The sequence below is a fragment of the Oncorhynchus mykiss genome, chromosome 12 (assembly GCF_057628025.1).
Source record: "Oncorhynchus mykiss isolate SJ-2025 chromosome 12, ASM5762802v1, whole genome shotgun sequence".
NCBI classification, from domain to species: Eukaryota; Metazoa; Chordata; class Actinopteri; order Salmoniformes; family Salmonidae; genus Oncorhynchus; species Oncorhynchus mykiss.
Window position 1 is genome coordinate 34,178,525 of NC_143033.1, and position 23,623 is coordinate 34,202,147.

The following is a 23,623-nucleotide window of genomic DNA, read 5'->3' on the forward strand; positions in this document are numbered from 1 at the left end:
ACTTGTTCCTGCCCCATGGCTCAGAGCTGTCTGTTTGGAGTGGAGCAGGGTTGCTCAGACAGCCAGTGACTTCTGTAGAACTCTTATCACCACAAGGGGGAGCAGCATAGGTAAACAACATCTCTGGGCTGAGTAGGAGTGCTGATCTATGATCAGTTTTTCCTTTTGCCTTATGAACATAGAGACCTGATATTAGATCAGCACTGCTACTGATACGCCTGATACATACGGATCTTGGAATGCAAACATGTGCTAAGACTAGTGACTGAAGAAGCTTCATGTTTCATTAGTGAATTAATGAGTATGAACAGGCTGTGCTTTCCAAGTGTTATATTATGAGTTTCTGCATGGGTTTGAGTTGCCTCAAGCACATTTTCAGTGCATCATCCTTAGGCTGAGGAGTGGGGAAAGCTGATCTTATCTTGGGTCAGTGCTTAGGGGTATCCTATCCCATAAGCATTGACCTAGGAGCTGATTGAACAGGCTGATCTGAGAGCATGGAGAAGCAGGCTTACTGATGCAAGAGACTGGGTCCAGAGTGGCTGGCTTTGGTTCCTTGTTGCCAAATTTATCACCTGTTCCATTCACTGCTCGTCTGGAACCAGGCTGTTGAACATAAACAAAAACATGGCAAAAATAAGATTCAAAACATTCAAAAGTTTATTCACAAAAACAACACACAAAATTAAATGACATGTCTCTATATATATTTTATCTCAATGAGACTAAACTGTATAACAAAAAATAAATCAATATTACACATTTTCTGAAAGCCGAGAACAGTGACAGTCAACAAATCGATGTGACAACAACAAAGCCCCTGCAGTGAGGGGTTGGGGAACCCGGTTGGCAGGCCGTAACCCAGTAGTGGTGGCATTGCAGCCCTCAGTGTGCTCTTGCAGTGTTGTTAGTGCCAGACAGTCTCAGAGGGGGCTGGACTATGACTGTTCTGTTCTGTGGGGGCCAAAGTCAAAACAGAGTCCTTTGGAAGCCATCCATATCCACCTTTGGGGCGGGGGTTGGGGAAAGCCTTTTTGAATCTACGCCGCGTTTACACAAGCTTTTGACAAATCAGAGCAGATATATAGCCAATAATTGGGCAAAAGATCAGAATCAGTGTCTGTGTAAACGTAGCCGATAACACTGTAATGTGTTGTAGGATGTAGGATGACATGTCAGCCATAGACGCTGATGTACTGCATGCACGCAACATTCTGGCTCACCAACACACACACACACTTGCCAGGCGGTACTCTAGCTAATGGGATATTTATTGTGGTTTAGTGCAGCGGGCAGGCTATAGTGCTGGCAGGCCCCAATGACCGCAAGTTCATCCTCTTCTCACACACACACACACACACACACACACACACACACACACACACACACACACACACACACACACACACACACACACACACACCCACACTATACTGACCGTGAGTTCATCCTCGTCTGAGTTGAAGAGGTTGTCCAGGTCGTTGATGGACACAGCCAAATCTGTCTCATGGATCAGACTGGTGGAGGCAGTGCGTGCGTGTGCGGCTGCCCGCGCTGCGTCTGGCGGAGGAAGGAGGAGGAACACACACAGGGATTAGGTTGATAACCCACCTGTAGCTCCCAAATATACCTTGACATCAGAGGCTGTCAGTATTACATGTGGGCTTATTCCTGAGACTGCATTCAATAGCTAGTACACATATATACGCGATATAACCCCCCAATAAAACACACGTGAACTAAGTCTACTAATGCATCTACATGCCTGAGGAATCTAGATAAGACTTTACCATTACAAATCATATGTGGTATGAGCTACAGACACACCACAGTATGATGGCTCAGACTGATTGATTGCATTTACTGTTGCTGAGAGAAGCCCAATGACAGACAGGTGGTGAGCTACAGTATGGTTTCACACCATCATCAAAGGCCGGCTTAGGCTGCTACTGCTGTCACTCGGGTAGGCTGTGGACCCAGGTAATATCCCTGTCATCTAACAGAGCACAGAACTACACAGTACAGCAGAGACAGACAGAGGATCCTTACCATCTGACAGACCTGCTGCTCCATCCTCCCCCTGAGAGACAGGGAGAGAGAAAGACAGAAGGAGAGCGAGAAACAGAGACCAAGAGAGAGAAAGAGAGTGAGAGAGAGGCAGACCAAGAGAGAGAGATAGAGAGAAAGGGTGAGTGAGAGACAGATGGGAGAGATCAATATTGTGCACAAAACAAATGCAAAGAAACAAAACCAATAGGATATAGCTGATCAAACACAATCAAAATATATTGATAATGGATAAACGGCTATAGCAGATACAGTCTATATGAAACTGTTTTAAATACGTTTACAATAAACACAGTCTAAACCACATAACAAGAGGGGAATCTCTTGCCTAAATGTAGAAAGTACACAGGTGCCTCCAGCTCATGAGAGCTGTTGCTGCTCTCTCAGTCTCAGTTGAGAAAAGGTTATTTTTGGCAGACTTAAAAAAAATTGAGAGAAGAGGGGAACGAACAAACGTCTCTGTACAGACTGTACTAATGAGATTTCCAGACAAGGCTACCAGTGTATGTGAGAAATGCCATGGCCTCCTAGGCCAGGGAGGGAGGGAGCCCTAACGCCACTACACTATGTCAATACCGCTCAGGGATAGGGCTGTTCTTGTGGTTCTCTGGGGCTCAGTTGGTAGAGCATGGCACATGCAAAGCCAGGATTGTGGGTTTGATTCCCATTGGGGCCACCAATTCTGAGAATGTATGCATGTCTGACTGTAGGTCACTTTGGATAAAAGCGTCAGCTAAATGTCATATATTATGATGGGGCCTCCGTGTACATGGCAGGCATACAGAGTCACACACACACAAGGGGTTGGGGCTGAAGGAATGGCATGTTCCAGTAGCCATTGATTTCATTACGCTCCAGGGGCTCTCTCTCTCTCTGTGTAAAGGACCTTTAATCTGTTTCCTTTGAAGGCCTGCTGCAATACAGGGGGGGGGGGGGGGGGCACAAGCAGCAAACAGAAAACGTATGACGCCAGCTAGCCCCTTATCAATAACAGGCGCTTGGCTGGAACGCCGGGGCCTGTGTTTGTATGGATGCGTTCCAGCCAGGCGTCACACTGCCCCTATTATTCCAAAACGGTTTGCATGAAAGAATCCTCTCTCTCTCTTTCTCCCCATCTCTGGCCATTTCATCTGAGGGGTCAGGCACTTATTCACAAGATCCTGCCCTCTCAAACACAGCCATTTCAGTCTGTAAATCCAAAGAATGTGGATGCTGTAGTGACATGGCGACCTCATTGTAAAGCAGAGTAGAGGAGCCTGCTGGCACTGAACAACACACAGTTTAGACCAGCGATTCTTTGCTCCAGTCTGAACTTAAACGATTTAAACCAGTTAGAAAGTGTATAGAAGTAATAATAAACTTACAATTTTAAATAATTTAATCTCTGAACAATTTCTCTTAAATCACAGTGTTTTCAATATAGAGCTATTAGCAGTGATAATTTTGTTGATTTTGTGGTCTCAAACCAGTTTATTTAAAAAAAATCATTACGAATATGGGCAAAATGTAAGAAGTGACAATGAAAGGTGAGAATGTTGTTCCCTTGTCATATAATTGATACATTTACAATCAGTATATAATTAAAAATAGTTTTCCAGATTGCATTTTGGTGATTCTTGTTTTCGCAATGTGAATATTGGGTCGCCCTGAGAAAACCTGGTTGAATTTGGGTCCCGAGGCAAAACCAATTAAGAACCACTGGTTTAGACCTTAGACCAGCCAGTCAGTGTGATGTTCATATGGTGCCCCACAGTACAGCTCTACCAGAGACTCCCTTTCCTGTTTTCTCTGCTGCTACAATATGCCCAGCTCCACTGCTAAGTGAGTGTGCTGTTTGGTTTCATAGGCAGGGGTTTCTAGTCAATGTTCCCTCTAAGCTACACGTGTGCGCTGGCGCGCAGCTCCCCAGGGGCTGCCGCACAGAAGAGAAGAAATATCACCCCGCACAGAGAAGCACAAGATTTAATTTCACTCAACTTTCTAGAGTTTAATTTTTTTTATTTATTTAACCTTTATTTAACTAGGCAAGTCAGTTAAGAACAAATTCTTATTTACAATGACGGCCTAGGAACAGTGGGTCACCTGCCTTGTTCAGGGGCAGGACGACAGATTTGTACCTTGTCAGCTCTGGGATTCGATCCAGCAACCTTTCAGTCCAACGCTCGAACCACTAGGCTACCTGCCGCCCCCAGTTCTAGAGTGAACACTATCAACGTTTCCCTTTACTGTGGGAATTGTGATCGAATCAACGCAGTATTAACCACTTTCAATGCAACATAGCGAAACAAAACGACTTAAGTATGTAGAACTAACTATGTAAGAGATTGTGTTGTAGGCAGAGCGCATCGGAATAGGATTCTATTGCACTGACAGGCACGACTCAGGCCCATACTCTACACAGATCGGTGCGCCATAACCAATCAGAGCTGCAGTAGGCCTATATGCAAATAGACCATTGCCATATATGGATTTGCACCATTCACTCTGAACTGGACTGTTTTACAGCATGAGCGGTCGTGATTATTATGCGCTTGTTTTGAAATCAAAGCGAGAGCTGCATGTAGCCACGTGTGCGTGCACATGTTGTTCATATCCTTTGCTAGTTAGTGAGTTATTAGCCCAGTTATAGATCATTTGTAGTCAGCAATGTAGGAGAGGTTGCTTCCTAAAAGAGCACAAAACGTGTGCATTTCTAGCCATCTTTGAAAAGCAAGTCAGGTAAATAGCTTTTTTATGTCTTAAAGGGGCAGTGTTATATTTTGAAACAGGCTTGAATGAGCTAAGTAGCCAATAGGCAAAGGGTAGCATAATTTGTCTGATTAATAATACATTTTATTTTGTAAAGTGGTTTCTTGCATCAAACAACACAACATTTTCAGTCATCTCCTTGTCTGAAGGATAAGTGGATAAACAGATTCATGTCAAGCCCGGCATGTCATTTCAAAATGCTCATGGAATGTACTTGGCTGCTACTGTAGGCTGAATGAAAGAACCCCCATTTTCATTTAAAATGTTATGTGATGCATTTTCTCAGTTGTTTATTTATGGTAGATCACTGTGGTAGGTCAACATTATGATCAAATAGCCCCTCTAGCCTACTTGGCCCCTGTTACAACTGTAACTTAAAGCGGGTACAGCCTCAGTGTTCCCAGTAAACACATGCCGGAAATTGAACATCATTTTCCCAATGTTCAAGTTTGCGTTCAGCAGGAAAAAAATTGAGGGAACATTGTTTCTAGTGGTTCAACTGGAACACGTTTGGAGCTTTGACAGCATGCCAACCTCCTGCACACACACAACTCAGCTGGATGGGACATAAGCCAATTTGGCAATGCCAAGAGAGTCTATGGCACGCACCCACTCATGAACACACACATAAAAGTGCCCAAAACATAGGCCGTCGCTTTGCAGCGTCATCAATGCAGAGTAAATCAGGACTAAGAGGGAAAGATGTAGCTGAGCTAACACACACACAGCCCAAGTGCTCAGCAGATTGTGGAAGGGCTCCACTGCACATAGTGGCCACTGGGGGACCTCCTGTATCTGAAGCAGCGCAGCAGTAACAGTACACACACAGTACAGTACCACACACACAGTACAGTACCACACACACAGTACAGTACCACACACACACAGTACAATACCACACACACACACAGTACAGTACCACACACACACAGTACAGTACAGTACCACACAGTACAGTACAGTACCACACAGTACAGTACAGTACCACACACACACACAGTACAGTACCACACACACACATAGAACAGTACCACACACACACACACACACACAGTACAGTACCACACACACACACACACACAGTACAATACCACACACACACACAGTACAGTACCACACACACACACACACACAGTACAGTACCACACACACAGTACAGTACCACACACAGTACAGTGCCACACACACACACACACAGTACAGTACAGTACCACACACACAGTACAGTACCACACACAGTACAGTACCACACACACACACACAGTACAGTACCACACACACAGTACAGTACCACACACACAGTACAGTACAGTACAGTACAGTACCACACACACAGTACAGTACCACACACACACACACAGTACAGTACCACACACACACAGTACAGTACCACACACACACACACACAGTACAGTACCACACACACACAGTACAGTACCACACACACACAGTACAGTACCACACACACACACAGTACAGTACCACACACACAGTACAATACCACACACACACACAGTACAGTACCACACACACAGTGCAGTACCACACACACAGTGCAGTACCACACATACACACAGTACAGTACCACACACACAGTACAGTACCACACACACACACACACACAGTACAGTACCACACACACAGTACAGTACCACACACACAGTACAGTACCACACACACACACAGTACAGTACCACACACACAGTACAGTACCACACATACACACAGTACAGTACCACACACACACAGTACAGTACCACACACACACACACACAGTACAGTACCACACACACACACACACACAGTACAGTACCACCCACACAGTACAGTACCACACACACACACAGTACAGTACCACACACACACAGTACAGTACCACACACACACAGTACAGTACCACACAAACACACAGTACAGTACCACACACACAGTACAGTACCACACACACACACAGTACAGTACCACACACACACAGTACAGTACCACACACACACACACACACACACACACAGTACAGTACCACACACACAGTACAGTACCACACACACAGTACAGTACCACCCACACACAGTACAGTAACACACACACACACACACAGTACAGTACCACACACAGTACAGTACCACACACGGTACAGTACCACACACGGTACAGTACCACACACGGTACAGTACCACACACAGTACAGTACCACACACAGTACAGTACCACACACAGTACAGTACAGTACCACACACGGTACAGTACCACACACGGTACAGTACCACACACGGTACAGTGCCACACACAGTACAGTACCACACACAGTACAGTACCACACACACACAGTACCACCCACACACAGTACAGTAACACACACACAGTACAGTACCACACACAGTACAGTACCACACACGGTACAGTACCACACACGGTACAGTACCACACACAGTACAGTACCACACACAGTACAGTACCACACACAGTACAGTACCACACACACACAGTACAGTACCACACACGGTACAGTACCACACACGGTACAGTACCACACACGGTACAGTACCACACACAGTACAGTACCACACACACACAGTACAGTACCACACACACACACACTAACTTGAGGGAGAAAAAAAAAGCTTAGCAGCCCTTGTGAAATAAAACAAAATACCCAAAAATCTATTTTAAACGTGCACGCTTCAGTAAGCCAGGTTGATTTGGCCTGTTTAAGCCCAGGCCAGCACAGTGCCTCCCTCCCCCTCCTCCATGCCTCACAGACAAGCAGACAGGGTGACAGGCAGGAAAGGGAGGCTGCCACTGCCAGGCAGCCCTCTCCCATTCCCACACCCACACACTCCCCCCCTGCTCTCCCTCTAGTGCTGGGGGCGTTTCCACAGCTAACAGGTGGTCTAGGTTTGAAAACAGAGAGAGACAATATTAAGAAAACATCCTGAGTCCACATGGCAGGAGAAGAGAATCAGAGTGAGAGAGGGGGCAGATAGAGAAGACACAAACTAAACTAAACGAGAGAGGAAATTAGAGAGGCATCAAACTATTTTGGCATCCCTCTGCTGGGATAATGTGAGTTGGAGCTGGCTTCCTGCGCAGTAGATTTGGGTGGGAAAAAGCGGAGTCCAGCTAGCGAGACATTTACAGTGCAGGATCGCTTATCTTGTGACCCTTAACCGAACCCTTCCTACTTCCTGAGACTAAAGGCGGTCACAAACAGTGGCATGTTGGCAGCAGCAGCAACAGCGATGGGAGGAAAGGATTTGACTCAGCCGCCCCAGTTGATGAAGTTGTAACTTTAGCCCTACCTTGTGTTTCTTCCCGGGCTGGCGCTCGCCGCCCATCTTGTCCTTCTTGTCAGAGAAGGAAAACTTGACGTCCCCGTCCTCGAAGGCGTACGGATCCACCTCAGGCTCGTGGTCGTCGTCGTCGGTAATGGCGGCGGCCAGGTACTGGTTCCTCCGCTGGAGGTACATCTGCACGCGCTCCTCGGACACCTTCAGAGGCCGCTTGGAAGTGGCCATCAGTCTGGGTGTGGATGGGGACAGGGGGAGATTTATTAGGTCAGGCAAGGCCACAGAGTGCAGTCTATCCATAGTAATCCATCAACATTCATGTGGGGAGGTAAAGCAAAGCATGTCTCTTCTTCAATATAATCTGTGAATCATTGTGTTTCATGTGTCTGTGTTCTAGTAGTTGATGTTGTGGTTGTTCAGATGTTACCAGACAGTGAGCCCTGCCGGGGGGGGGGGGGGGGTGACCAATGGGGAGTGAGCCAGCTCATGTAGGTCCTCTCTCTCGCTCCCTCCTCCCTCTCTCCGGCTCGGCTGTGATGTGAGGTGACAGTGCGCAGTGGCCCAAGCCAGAGATTAGCATCCATTCAAAGCTATGTCCCTGCCGCCAGGATTACTCCCTCTCTCTCTCTCTCTCTCTCCCTTCATCCCTTCCCTCCCTTTCTCCTCACCAGACTAGCCCTGCTGTCCTTAGCCCTGTTCACAGCACTGTCCAGCAGCCATCCCTGAAATGCATAACCCCTCAGACACTTCCCAAGACCACCACTGCTCGACCATACCTGCCTGCTCTCCGGCCCATCCTCCCTCTATCCCTTAGTCCAGCTCACCCTCTCTCTCCATCTCTCTCGCCATCCCTCTCTCTCCATCTCTCTCTCTCCATCTCTCTCTCTCCATCCCTCTCTCTTCCATCCCTCTCCCTTCCATCCCTCTCGCTCCGCTCCCTCGAGTCCACCTCTCTCTCTCTCTCTCTTTCTCTCTCTCTCTCTCTCTCTGAAGCGACACCTCTGCTCTGACATCAAGGCTTCAAGGATGTCCTTCACATGTTCAGGGTGGCGAGGAAGGATGAAGAGGGAGTTGTAATAGAGGGGCCCTGTGTGTGTGTTGAGGGGGTTCAATAAGCTCTCTCCAGTCTGTGCTGCAGTGCTGGCCATGCACATTAGTGATGTATGATGTCAAAAGGGCACATAGCGAAAGAGTAACGTGCCGTATGGGCTCAGCGCCACCAAACATTCAGACATTTCTGAGGCACGGGCGGCAAGGGGGAAGGGAGGGGGGAGAGGCCTGGTTGTGCTCTTTCAAAATACTTTTTTTGTAGAATGTTGGAAGTCCTTAAAAATGTGCCTGTCTGTCTGTGTACCAGAAGGGATGATTGGGTAGTGGATGGGTAGTGGGAGTCGGGGTTGGATGTCTGACCAGTCAGGGGCATCTAGCACCCTCTATGGGCAATAGTAGCTGTTCAATGGGGAGATAAGGATGAATGGTGAATGAATGAATGAATGAATGAATGGGGGGATACACTCACTCTGTGACAGAAACCACCTCTTGTCCTCCCGAGGCCTCGTCTCTCTCCCTGTCCCTCAGCTTGTCCCCAGGCAGCGTTGGCGTGGGTATCTCGGCCTCTTTCCTCCTGGGTAGGTTGAAGAACCTCCATGGCGCAGGGGAGCCGTCCTCCTCCAGGTTTACAGCAGAGCCTACATACATGGTGGGTTCCAGGGGCTCTGAGGGGTAGGACGTGTGGGGGTGGTGGAAGTGCAGGGACAGGCCATCTAGCCTCCGGGGTTCCCCCTCGCCACCCTTCTGCCCCACCAGGCAGGGATCTGGGGGTGGCTGGTAGAAGTGTTGACTGTGGGGTGTTGAGGGGTTCTTCATAGAGCCGTTTCCTGTCTCCTCTCCTCGGTCGCGCTCACAGGGGTGGGGGCTGAGGGGAGGGGGCTGGGGGGAACCAGTCATCTCTGAGGAAGAGCCGCCGCTACCCACCCCTCCGCCATGCAGCTGGAGGGGCTTGGTGACACTGTCAGAGGGGCGGAGGCCGGAGAAACCACCCCCCGCTTGCTGGGACCTCATGGCTAGCCGCTGGCCCGTCGCCACCTCCGTCTCCTTGGTAACATCGTCGCAGGCGGTGTTGCGGTGGTGGAAGGGCGTCTGCGGCCTCTTGGTCTGCTTGTCGCCCTTCTCGGGCTTGTCACCCCCAGCCTTGTGCTTTGTGGGTGGCTGGGTGTGGGTGGGCTGGCCTGATGACTGGGGCTGGCTGGGGATGCTGCCACCTCGCTGCTTCAGAGACTTATGCCTGGGAGGACACAGAGGAAGAGGAAGCATGCAAGACATAAATAAACTAACAATAATATAATTTGTTAGTATTCGTGAACATTCATTAGCTCAATAACTAGCGTTGAGCAGCAACACTAATCTAGCGCAATCAATAACCAACAACAAATTGAATAAAGCTGAATCTGTGGGAGCCGAGTAGCAATTGAAAAGCACGGAATCAATTAAGTGAACAAATGAGTCCCTCTCAAATCTAATAAACTTCTCATGTCATGCTGATGCTACTCTTACAAACATCTTAAACTGATGTTATTATTCTGCACTCTATAATTCCCTAACCAAAACCATGCATTTCATCTAGAATAGAGCATTCCCCCATCGCTGAGTTCATTGGGGAGAAAACAAAGTGAAACCCTTCTGAACATGACCCAGGTGGTAGGGAGACCTGCTTCTTGTTGGGTTTAAATGGACTGGAACGTGTTGTGGTGGGCCCTGGCCCTCACGGCCCCTACGACACACACACACACACACACACACACACACACACACACACACACACACACACACACACACACACTTTCCCCAGGCTAGGCCAGGGGAGAGCCAGCCACTAAGTTAGAACCAGTGTTGTTCACCTCTCATTTCACTGTAAGGGGACCGAGGAGCTACAAGTCCAAAGCCAGACTCTGATACTGACAAGTGGATGTGGGGGAGGGGTGCTTGGGGTCTACTCAGGGTCAGGTCAGCTGGGGATGGGTGTTGTTATTTGGCCGTTGGTATGTCAGCATGGTAACTGCAGGCAGCTCTTGTTGTCGTGAAGCAGCCAGCATGTTGACGGCTAAGCTAAGCTCTCCCTCTTTTATGGTGGGAGGGAGAGATCTATTGTCCTTCCCACTACCTGGAAGGATAAGAATGGAACTGCTTAACTGTCGGCAGGCAGAGAGTAGGCAAGTCGCAGAAAAAACAACACATGGAGTGGGTAAACACCATAGACTTACATAGATTACTCATCTTTGTACCCGTCTCATTATGGCGTCTTTGCGAGCATGGGCAGCGCCATTGAGGCTACCTCCATTTTGAAGTAGTCAATGTTCTTCTTCTACTACTTCTATGAGTTGGTAAACAAACTGAAGGGGTGCATACTGCCACCGGGAGTGTGTTGTTTGAACAGGTATGAAGCTAAGGTTGGCGATTTACTGCTACCTGCAGTTATGGAATGTTTGCTCATGAGTATAATTCATTGTCTGATCCCTCCTGATGACCTGGATTTTGTGATTTTTCCTTAACCCATAGGAAGTCCCACCCAGTTGAGTCCTCAATAGTGCTTCTCATGTTAAAACAGACATTACACAAACACACACCATTGTGCCACACACACGGGAACTCCCTTTTCAATGTTACCTCCCATATGATGGGTTCCCTCCAACCAAATAACAGACTTCCCCCAGCTCTGTCCTCACCTCCTGTACACAGTCTGCCTGTCCTAACACCACCAGTAATAACAGACTTCCCCCAGCTCTGTCCTCACCTCCTGTACACACTCTGCCTGCCCTAACACCACCAGTAATAACAGACTTCCCCCAGCTCTGTCCTCACCTCCTGTACACAGTCTGCCTGCCCTAACACCACCAGTAATAACAGACTTCCCCCAGCTCTGTCCTCACCTCCTATACACAGTCTGCCTGCCCTAACACCACCAGTAATAACAGACTTCCCCCAGCTCTGTCCTCACCTCCTGTACACACTCTGCCTGCCCTAACACCACAGGTAATAACAGACTTCCCCCAGCTCTGTCCTCACCTCCTGTACACAGTCTGCCTGCCCTAACACCACCAGTAATAACAGACTTCCCCCAGCTCTGTCCTCACCTCCTATACACAGTCTGCCTGCCCTAACACCACCAGTAATAACAGACTTCCCCCAGCTCTGTCCTCACCTCCTGTACACACTCTGCCTGCCCTAACACCACAGGTAATAACAGACTTCCCCCAGCTCTGTCCTCACCTCCTGTACACAGTCTGCCTGCCCTAACACCACCAGTAATAACAGACTTCCCCCAGCTCTGTCCTCACCTCCTCTACACAGTCTGCCTGCCCTAACACCACAGGTAATAACAGACTTCCCCCAGCTCTGTTCTCACCTCCTGTACACAGTCTGCCTGCCCTAACACCACCAGTAATAACAGACTTCCCCCAGCTCTGTCCTCACCTCCTGTACACAGCCTGCCTGCCCTAACACCACCAGTAATAACAGACTTCCCCCAGCTCTGTCCTCACCTCCTGTACACAGCCTGCCTGCCCTAACACCACAGGTAATAACAGACTTCCCCCAGCTCTGTCCTCACCTCCTGTACACAGCCTGCCTGCCCTAACACCACCAGAAATAACAGACTTCCCCCAGCTCTGTCCTCACCTCCTCTACACAGCCTGCCCTAACACCACCAGTAATAACAGACATCCCCCAGCTCTGTCCTCACCTCCTGTACACAGTCTGCCTGCCCTAACACCACCAGTAATAACAGACTTCCCCCAGCTCTGTCCTCACCTCCTGTACACACTCTGCCTGCCCTAACACCACCAGTAATAACAGACTTCCCCCAGCTCTGTCCTCACCTCCTGTACACACTCTGCCTGCCCTAACACCACCAGTAATAACAGACTTCCCCAAGCTCTGTCCTCACCTCCTGTACACACTCTGCCTGCCCTAACACCACCAGTAATAACAGACTTCCCCCAGCTCTGTCCTCACCTCCTGTACACAGTCTGCCTGCCCTAACACCACCAGAAATAACAGACTTCCCCCAGCTCTGTCCTCACCTCCTGTACACAGCCTGCCTGCCCTAACACCACCAGTAATAACAGACTTCCCCCAGCTTTGTCCTCACCTCCTGTACACACTCTGCCTGCCCTAACACCACCAGTAATAACAGACTTCCCCCAGCTCTGTCCTCACCTCCTGTACACAGCCTGCCTGCCCTAACACCACCAGTAATAACAGACTTCCCCCAGCTCTGTCCTCACCTCCTGTACACACTCTGCCTGCCCTAACACCACCAGTAATAACATACTTCCCCCAGCTCTGTCCTCACCTCCTGTACACACTCTGTCTGCCCTAACACCACCAGTAATAACAGACTTCCCCCAGCTCTGTCCTCACCTCCTGTACACAGCCTGCCTGCCCTAACACCACCAGTAATAACAGACTTCCCCCAGCTCTGTCCTCACCTCCTGTACACAGCCTGCCTGCCCTAACACCACCAGTAATAACAGACATCCCCCAGCTCTGTCCTCACCTCCTGTACACAGCCTGCCTGCCCTAACACCACAGGTAATAACAGACATCCCCCAGCTCTGTCCTCACCTCCTGTACACAGCCTGCCTGCCCTAACACCACCAGTAATAACAGACTTCCCCCAGCTCTGTCCTCACCTCCTGTACACACTCTGCCTGCCCTAACACCACAGGTAATAACAGACTTCCCCCAGCTCTGTCCTCACCTCCTGTACACAGTCTGCCTGCCCTAACACCACCAGTAATAACAGACTTCCCCCAGCTCTGTCCTCACCTCCTATACACAGTCTGCCTGCCCTAACACCACCAGTAATAACAGACTTCCCCCAGCTCTGTCCTCACCTCCTGTACACACTCTGCCTGCCCTAACACCACAGGTAATAACAGACTTCCCCCAGCTCTGTCCTCACCTCCTGTACACAGTCTGCCTGCCCTAACACCACCAGTAATAACAGACTTCCCCCAGCTCTGTCCTCACCTCCTATACACAGTCTGCCTGCCCTAACACCACCAGTAATAACAGACTTCCCCCAGCTCTGTCCTCACCTCCTGTACACACTCTGCCTGCCCTAACACCACAGGTAATAACAGACTTCCCCCAGCTCTGTCCTCACCTCCTGTACACACTCTGCCTGCCCTAACACCACCAGTAATAACAGACTTCCCCCAGCTCTGTCCTCACCTCCTGTACACAGTCTGCCTGCCCTAACACCACAGGTAATAACAGACTTCCCCCAGCTCTGTTCTCACCTCCTGTACACAGTCTGCCTGCCCTAACACCACCAGTAATAACAGACTTCCCCCAGCTCTGTCCTCACCTCCTGTACACAGTCTGCCTGCCCTAACACAACCAGTAATAACAGACTTCCCCCAGCTCTATCCTCAACTCCTGTACACAGCCTGCCTGCCCTAACACCACAGGTAATAACAGATTTCCACCAGCTCTGTCCTCACCTCCTGTACACAGCCTGCCTGCCCTAACACCACCAGTAATAACAGACATCCCCCAGCTCTGTCCTCACCTCCTGTACACAGCCTGCCCTAACACCACCAGTAATAACAGACTTCCCCCAGCTCTGTCCTCACCTCCTGTACACAGCCTGCCCTAACACCACCAGTAATAACAGACTTCCTCCAGCTCTGTCCTCACCTCCTCTACACAGCCTGCCCTAACACCACCAGTAATAACATACTTCCCCCAGCTCTGTCCTCACCTCCTGTACACAGCCTGCCTGCCCTAACACCACCAGTAATAACAGACTTCCCCCAGCTCTGTCCTCACCTCCTGTACACAGCCTGCCTGCCCTAACACCACCAGTAATAACAGACTTCCCCCAGCTCTGTCCTCACCTCCTGTACACAGCCTGCCTGCCCTAACACCACCAGAAATAACAGACTTCCCCCAGCTCTGTCCTCACCTCCTCTACACAGCCTGCCCTAACACCACCAGTAATAACAGACATCCCCCAGCTCTGTCCTCACCTCCTGTACACAGTCTGCCTGCCCTAACACCACCAGTAATAACAGACTTCCCCCAGCTCTGTCCTCACCTCCTGTACACACTCTGCCTGCCCTAACACCACCAGTAATAACAGACTTCCCCCAGCTCTGTCCTCACCTCCTGTACACACTCTGCCTGCCCTAACACCACCAGTAATAACAGACTTCCCCAAGCTCTGTCCTCACGTCCTGTACACACTCTGCCTGCCCTAACACCACCAGTAATAACAGACTTCCCCCAGCTCTGTCCTCACCTCCTGTACACAGTCTGCCTGCCCTAACACCACCAGAAATAACAGACTTCCCCCAGCTCTGTCCTCACCTCCTGTACACAGCCTGCCTGCCCTAACACCACCAGTAATAACAGACTTCCCCCAGCTTTGTCCTCACCTCCTGTACACACTCTGCCTGCCCTAACACCACCAGTAATAACAGACTTCCCCCAGCTCTGTCCTCACCTCCTGTACACAGCCTGCCTGCCCTAACACCACCAGTAATAACAGACTTCCCCCAGCTCTGTCCTCACCTCCTGTACACACTCTGCCTGCCCTAACACCACCAGTAATAACATACTTCCCCCAGCTCTGTCCTCACCTCCTGTACACACTCTGCCTGCCCTAACACCACCAGTAATAACAGACTTCCCCCAGCTCTGTCCTCACCTCCTGTACACAGCCTGCCTGCCCTAACACCACCAGTAATAACAGACTTCCCCCAGCTCTGTCCTCACCTCCTGTACACAGCCTGCCTGCCCTAACACCACCAGTAATAACAGACATCCCCCAGCTCTGTCCTCACCTCCTGTACACAGCCTGCCTGCCCTAACACCACAGGTAATAACAGACTTCCCCCAGCTCTGTCCTCACCTCCTGTACACAGCCTGCCTGCCCTAACACCACCAGTAATAACAGACTTCCCCCAGCTCTGTCCTCACCTCCTGTACACAGTCTGCCTGTCCTAACACCACAGGTAATAACAGACTTCCCCCAGCTCTGTTCTCACCTCCTGTACACAGCCTGCCTGCCCTAATACCACCAGTAATAACATACTTCCCCCAGCTCTGTCCTAACCTCCTGTACACAGCCTGCCTGCCCTAACACCACCAGAAATAACAGACTTCCCCCAGCTCTGTCCTCACCTCCTCTACACAGCCTGCCCTAACACCACCAGTAATAACAGACATCCCCCAGCTCTGTCCTCACCTCCTGTACACACTCTGCCTGCCCTAACACCACCAGTAATAACAGACTTCCCCCAGCTCTGTCCTCACCTCCTGTACACAGCCTGCCTGCCCTAACACCACCAGTAATAACAGACTTCCCCCAGCTCTGTCCTCACCTCCTGAACACACTCTGCCTGCCCTAACACCACCAGTAATAACAGACTTCCCCCAGCTCTGTCCTCACCTCCTGTACACAGCCTGCCTGCCCTAACACCACCAGTAATAACAGACTTCCCCCAGCTCTGTCCTCACCTCCTGTACACAGCCTGCCTGCCCTAACACCACCAGTAATAACAGACATCCCCCAGCTCTGTCCTCACCTCCTGTACACAGCCTGCCTGCCCTAACACCACCAGTGTGGAGCAAGGCGCTCCCCCGATCTATTGTGAAAGTGCTCCTAAAGCAGAAACACACAAAGCAAACGCCCAGAGAGACAGCATAAAAGTGCAGAGTGTCAAGCATCTATTTCTGTGCGAGCTGCAGCGTGACGTGTGCTTTTGCGGCTGTGTATGTGCACGTCTGTGCCAGGAGACAGCAGTGGAACATGCTGACTGCAGCCTTTCCCTTCAGAGAGAACACATGCCCGCACACACACAGGCACAGGGCTGTGATAATGTCGGACTGTCTGAGTTCCAACCCCAACAGAAACAGCCTGGCCACAGTCAACCTCGCATCCACACATTAACTAGACGCAGCAGATAATTTGTCAACATTAGGCTCTACAGACACTCTCCCTTTTTAGAGCAGACATCTCCCTAAACAGGCTTGTAGAGGTCAGACTGGCCCCTGGGTGTCTGCAACTGTGTCCCAAATGACACCCTATTCTCTACATAGTGCACTACTTTTGACTAGGGACCATGGCTCTGTTCAAAGTAGTGCACCATGTAGGGAATAGGATGCCATTTGGAGGGGGGGGGGCATTGTCTCTGGTGAAGAACAACGGCTTTAGCCCCACCAAGAGAATGCACTGTCTGAGCCACCAAAATAAAATTAAAGCAGCCACTTGAACCCTGGCAGGGTTGTTACTTAACAGAGGAATAGAGATGAATGTCACATAGTACTAATCAAAAGTTTGGACATAGCTAATCACTCAAGGGGTTTTCTTTATTTCTACTATTTTATACATTGTAGAATAATAGTGAAGACATCACAAATATGAACTAACACATGTGGAATCATGTAGTAACCAAAAAAGTGTTACACATATTTTGGCATTCTCTACATGATTCCATATGTGTTATTTCATAGTTTTATGTCTTCACTATTATTCTACAATGTAGAAAATAGTAAAAATAAAGAAAGACCCTGGAATGAGTAGGTGTGTCCAAATTTTAGACTGGTACTGTACGTATTGACATTAAAATGCATCTCACATTTTAGACTGAAGTGTTGAACACTGTTTTGTTGAGTAAGATTCCAATGAAAATGGGTCAACTTCCCTTAAAAGGCAAACTTATAAACTAAAAGTATATCCTATTACAGAAGGCTTAGGGCGAAGGTCCCAAACCAGAGATGCAAACAAACAAACTGCATTGTTTACCTGGAGCAGTTGCAGTGTGACCTCTGTGCTGACTCTACAAAGTCCCAGGTTCCTACTTTCTCCATCAACTCCTCCTCACAGGTCCCATTAGCTGTCGCTGAGAACTTACGCCTGGAGAAACACACACAACACACAAGTGTCAACATTAAGGGTTTATTAACTATTTCATGTCAGTGGTGTGTGCCTGTTATTTGACAGACCTATTTGGTAAATGTTGAGTGTATACGCATTGAGGTAGATACTGTATATATTCTCTAGGCCAGGTGTCCTGGAAATTACCACCAGGGACACCTGAAGTCAATATTAAATGCATCTTTCTTTATTATCAGGAAGCTGGAGAGGATCCAACAAACTTAATGCACCAAAGTACACGTCGATCAGGAGCTCTGCCGGGACAGTCCCGTTAGTTCTTATATACTGCTTACACAGACAAGTTATACTTGGATGATTTAGCTTATTCATTATTCATAATTAATTCATTGTTAACGTTTGGTTCATGCATGTGACCAACACCTCACAAGGCTTCTTCTCTCCAAGCTGAGACCTTAAAATTGAGACACCCCTTTCGGTTCTCAAAACAATATTCTGGTCATACTGCCAAATTGCTTATACTGATAGTGAGGTTTCCTCCCAGGCACGATCAGTCAGTCACTTGCATGAACTCAGTCAAATTGGTTATTAGAAAAGCACAAACATAACATTTTCCTTCACACAGGATTCCTTAACTGACGGCCCACAGGTCCAATTTACCCCACAGTTTTCTGAGCAAAAAAATAATCATTATATTTCATATTTTTATTTTGGACATAAAAGACTGTAAAAACACCAGCAAATCAGCTCCAAGTGATTTTCATTTATAAATCTGTTCCAACGTATTGCCCCGCATAATAGGGAGATATATTTGATCGTATACAATTGTAAGCAAGGTTTGAAATTATTATGTTTTTGTCGAATATTATTTATGTTTGGACTTCTTGAGGTCAATTTGCAGTCTACAAATGATTTGTAATTATGTTTCGGCCACCTGATCATCCGCTCAAGAAGAAAATCGGCCCGCGGCTGAATCTAGTTGATGATCACTGCTCTAGGCTCTGTTGAGTGTGTCTATGATAGGGTAAACGTGTATGTGTGTGAATGCATGTGCGTGAGGTGTAGATATAGCTTTCCTGTCAGCTGTGTGTGAGCCTGTGCTCGTTGACAGTGTGTGTGAGCACGTGTTTGCGTGCGCCCTGATTCGGTAGCAATTGTACTTGTAGGACTTTGTTGAGAGAGTGTGTATGAGACAGACGTACTTGTTCTGAGCTCTGTTGATATTGCACTCCTGCCAGACCCTCTCCACCACCTGGCTGGCTAGCCTGCGAGGGATCTTCCCCTCGTGATGACTGGTGCTGTCCACACTGAAGCCGTCCACAGCCGACGACATCTTCACCCACTTCTGAGCCGACTGGGAGTCCACTTGAGGTGGGAAGGGAGAGGTTCTGAATCGTCTCACCGCACACAAGTGACAATATATATTGTCCTACAATAACCAGCTTTGAGACCCCTCTTGTCCACTACACACTATATAAGGGGGACATAAAAGTGTCACACCAACTCTCCAGACACATTTTAATATTGTCTAATTGATATGGTAAATCTTATTTACATAATCTACACTATACATACTGTCGTTTAAATAAACATCCATAGCTTTGTAAATTCTTGCTTATTGTACCTGTCTGGGCCTCCTCGGGTGATGTGGGGGGCGTGAGGGTGACCGACGAGATGGCGGGGTCTCGTTGGGATGCAGGCTCTTGGAGTCCACCCGTGTAGACGGTGGTGCAGTGGGAGGAACCCTGGGGGGCCACAGCCGGGATGTCAGACTGGGGCACCAGCACCAGGCAGGCTGGGTACACCATCCTCACACCACCTGGACCGAGAGACAGACATACACTCACGGTTAGCTACCCGGGTCATCACATCTGAATACATTTTTTGTATGTGATCCCTGAGGGAATTGAAGCCCCATCCTTTCTTCCCTGCCTTATAGCAGACTTGTAGGGGAGACTGTTCAGTGTGTCTTACCGACAAGGACCTCCACAGCGGCCAGGGAGTCGTCCTCCCAGTCCATGTCCTCCATCTTGTCCTCCGATGGCAAGCCCTGCTTGTCCTTGTCTTTAGAGCTGGGGCTGATGGGATAGAACTGGTTCCACTCCTCAATCAGTTTCTGGGTGGGAGGGTCTGACAACTTGAACGACTGACCCGTCAGAGTCCCGTTCAGACCAAACGGACTCAGGATGACTGGAGGGAGGGAGAGAAAGAGAGAGACAGTCAGTCTCACTTCAGATGCTGTATACAGCCCTGTTTATATCAGAATAAATCCCCCCCATCCTACTGCATACATCCCCCACCATTACAACCACTCTCTGATTTATTAACCCCCCCGCATCCATTTTCCTTCCACCTATCACCCCTCCATCCCAGCCCATCCAGTGTTAATAATGTGACCTTTCCCCAACACAATTCTCTCTCTCCCACCAGCGCACAACTGGCCAAGCACTTCCAGAGACATACAGCAGCCCATCACTGGCATGCCCAGGCCTCTCAGAGCCTATAAACAGGGCTGTATAAAGTACTGATTCACAACACACACAGACAATGAGGTAGAGAATGATAGAGCCGACAGCATTCTGACCAAGCAGACACCTACACTGTATTTTATTTTACTAGGCAAGTCAGTTAAGAACAAATTCTTATTTTCAATGACAGCCTAGGAACAGTGGGTTAACTGCCTTGTTCAGGGGCAGAATGACAGAATTTTACCTTGTCAGCTCTGGGATTTGATCTTACAACCTTCAGGTTACTAATCACTGCTCTAACCACTAGGCTACCTGCCGCCCCGGATATCATTCAATCACATGTAAATAAAGCCTTTTTGCAGTAGCAGTTGTCACAAAGTACTTTTTCAGTAATCCGGGCTAGACACCAAAGAGTGGACAACCTCCTCACAGCTTAGGATAATAATTAACAGAGAAGGAAGCATAAACAGAGAATGGTTGGGGATCATTACTGTAGTGCAGTCGTTGTCAACTAGTTTTGTCCCAAATTAAAGCACGTTTTCAGTCGCCACCCAATATTCGCATTGTGAAAAAAGAAGAAGCCAAAATGCCATTTTAAAAACCATTTTTAATGCTATATTGATATTAACTGAAGCAACTATGGAAATAATTTCAAATAATTCAATTTTGACCATATTCTTGATGAAGAATGTTAATAAGCTCTAAAAGCACTGGCTAAAAGCTCTATACTGAAATACGGGGATTGAAGAAAAATAGTTCAGAGATTCAATTATTTCATGATTTTTACTACTTTCTACTTGGTTGTAGTTGTTTAGAAGTTTAAGTTCAGACTGGAGTATTATCCTTTTTTTACTCAGACACCCGCGACCCACCACTTGAGAATCGCTGTTGTAATGTTTGGCCCTGTCCCTGTGAGTATTGATCTGGCCTAGTGGCTCACTGGCTGGACAGTATGGAGTTTCCAGAAGAGAGGGAGAAGGGGAGAAAGAGAAATGGAGAGAGAAAGAGAAAGGGTAAGACAGACAGACAGACAGAGACAGACAGACAGACAGACAGACAGACAGACAGACAGACAGACAGACAGACAGACAGACAGACAGACAGACAGACAGACAGACAGAGACAGACAGACAGACAGACAGACAGACAGACAGGGATTCATCATCTCTCCTCATTCGCCACATAACAGGGGCTGGCTGGTGGGCGTGAGGGAGGAGGGGAAGAGAAGGCAATCTCACAGGGAACACAGCGTATTAGAGAAAGAGAACATCTAGAACACAGGGTGCTGGCCAGCTAAACACAAGCCACTCAAGGTCAGGACCTTATAAGAAGGCTGGTCAATCTGTATTCATTTCCCACCACACTGAGATTGGGTGGAGGGGACATAGTAACATAACATACAGTTTCCTCAGAGAATACAACAGGAAACAGACAGACTGACTGACTAACTGACTCATACACACCTCTGATGTTCTATGGGGTCCACTCCAGATCACACAATACAGCCAGGACTCCAGGACTTCATTCTTTCTAACATCCAACAACTGCTTCAGCAGAAATGGATTGACTATTGAGGAGAACCTAAGGTCATTTGCATTGCAGAAACACAAGCACTACACATCACAGAGAGAGTTTGAATTTAATTCCTGTTGATATGATTACTACATACCCTTTCTCTTTGTGTGTGCATTTCTATTTGGAACTAAATAAAAAATATCTAGCAACGCAGGGGAAAAAGATCAAATCCAACACAATTATGGAAATGTTTCCTTTATCCCGCCCTCCCTCCCTCCCGCCCTCCCTCCCTCCCTCCCTACCTCCTTCCATCTCCCCTTCTCTCTCTGTCTCCATCTCCCTGAAGACATGTCAAATATGCTCAGATCAGTTAAATGGGCTGAGAGTTCATTACATTCACTCTGCGCTGTTTTATGAGGTCATATCCTGAAGAGGCTGGAGCGCTCTACCGCACACTAAACCAAGCCTGTCAGAGGTGAGTGGTGGGGGAGAGAGGGAGGGAGACTAGCACACATCAGCCCATATCTGCCACTACGCTCAATCTGCTAAAACAGACACAACTCGTGGCTAGAACACACACCCTAGGAATTCAGCCTTTGGTTTGTACTGATGTCAAACACACAACATTACCCATTGGAAGATGGGGAGTGCTCTGACATACAGTACTGGTCACATCAGTGGTCCCACCAAAGTGCATTAAACACTGTATTTAATTGAAGATAAACATATTTGATGACCAGAGGACAATTGACTCCACATTAAACTATTGATCCATTTGCCTGTGCAATATGGAATCAAACACATAGAGCAGCATGTCTTTCAGTCTGCCACCTCAAGTCCCATACATGCTATGGACAGGTTGCTATGTTGGTAAGAGCAGAAGCAGTACAGTACAGTAGCTAAGGGTCTGGTCCACTATCTGATAGACTTGACCTAACCCTGAGCTAGCATACATCTACACATCCAAGTATAACTGATCCAATTATGAAAGACAAGCACTGTAATTTTGAATTCCGTAAAGTGAGAGCGGAAGAAGTAAAACAATTATTGTTGTCTGACAAGCCACAGGGGTCTGACAACTTGGATGGAAAATCACTAAGTATAATAGCGGATTATATCGCCACTCCTATTTGCCATATCTTCAATCTAAGCCTACTGTAAAGTGTGTGCCCTCAGGCCTGGAGAGAAGCCAAAGTAATTCCACTACCCAAGAATAGTAAAGCCGCCTTTACTGGCTCAAATAGCCAACCAATCAGCCTGATACCAACCCTAAGTAAACTTTTTGGAAAAAAATGTTTGACCAGATACAAGGCTATTTTACTGGAAACATATTGACAACAGACTTTCAGCACGCTTAAAGGGAAGGACATTCAACAAGCACAGCACTTACACAAATGACTGATGATCGGCGGAGAGAAATTGATTATAAAAAGATTGTGGGAGCTGTTTTGTTAGACCTCAGTGTGGCTTTTCACATTATCGATCGTAGTCTGCTGATGGAACAACGTATGTGTTATGGCTTTACACCCCCTGCTATATTGTGGATAAAAAGTTGTCTAACAGAACACAGAGGGTGTTCTTTAATGGAAGCCTCTCCAACATAATTCAGGTAGAATCAGGAATTCCCCAAGGCA

At 48.2% G+C, this 23,623-nt stretch overlaps 1 protein-coding gene across 1 annotated transcript in view; it reads right to left on the reverse strand.

Annotated features, from left to right (window-relative positions):
• The window catches only part of med13a (mediator complex subunit 13a), a 117,672-nt gene that overhangs the window by 25,307 nt on the left and 68,742 nt on the right, over positions 1 to 23,623 (reverse strand). Inside the window, exons 5-13 of the mRNA XM_036937417.2 lie at positions 19,981 to 20,196; positions 19,631 to 19,825; positions 19,209 to 19,371; positions 17,917 to 18,027; positions 9,622 to 10,386; positions 8,115 to 8,334; positions 2,050 to 2,080; positions 1,439 to 1,560; positions 516 to 606 (exon numbers count right to left, since the gene is read on the reverse strand). Coding sequence (XP_036793312.2) covers positions 516 to 606; positions 1,439 to 1,560; positions 2,050 to 2,080; positions 8,115 to 8,334; positions 9,622 to 10,386; positions 17,917 to 18,027; positions 19,209 to 19,371; positions 19,631 to 19,825; positions 19,981 to 20,196 — 1,914 coding nt within the window. The remainder of the gene's footprint in view (positions 1 to 515; positions 607 to 1,438; positions 1,561 to 2,049; positions 2,081 to 8,114; positions 8,335 to 9,621; positions 10,387 to 17,916; positions 18,028 to 19,208; positions 19,372 to 19,630; positions 19,826 to 19,980; positions 20,197 to 23,623) is intronic.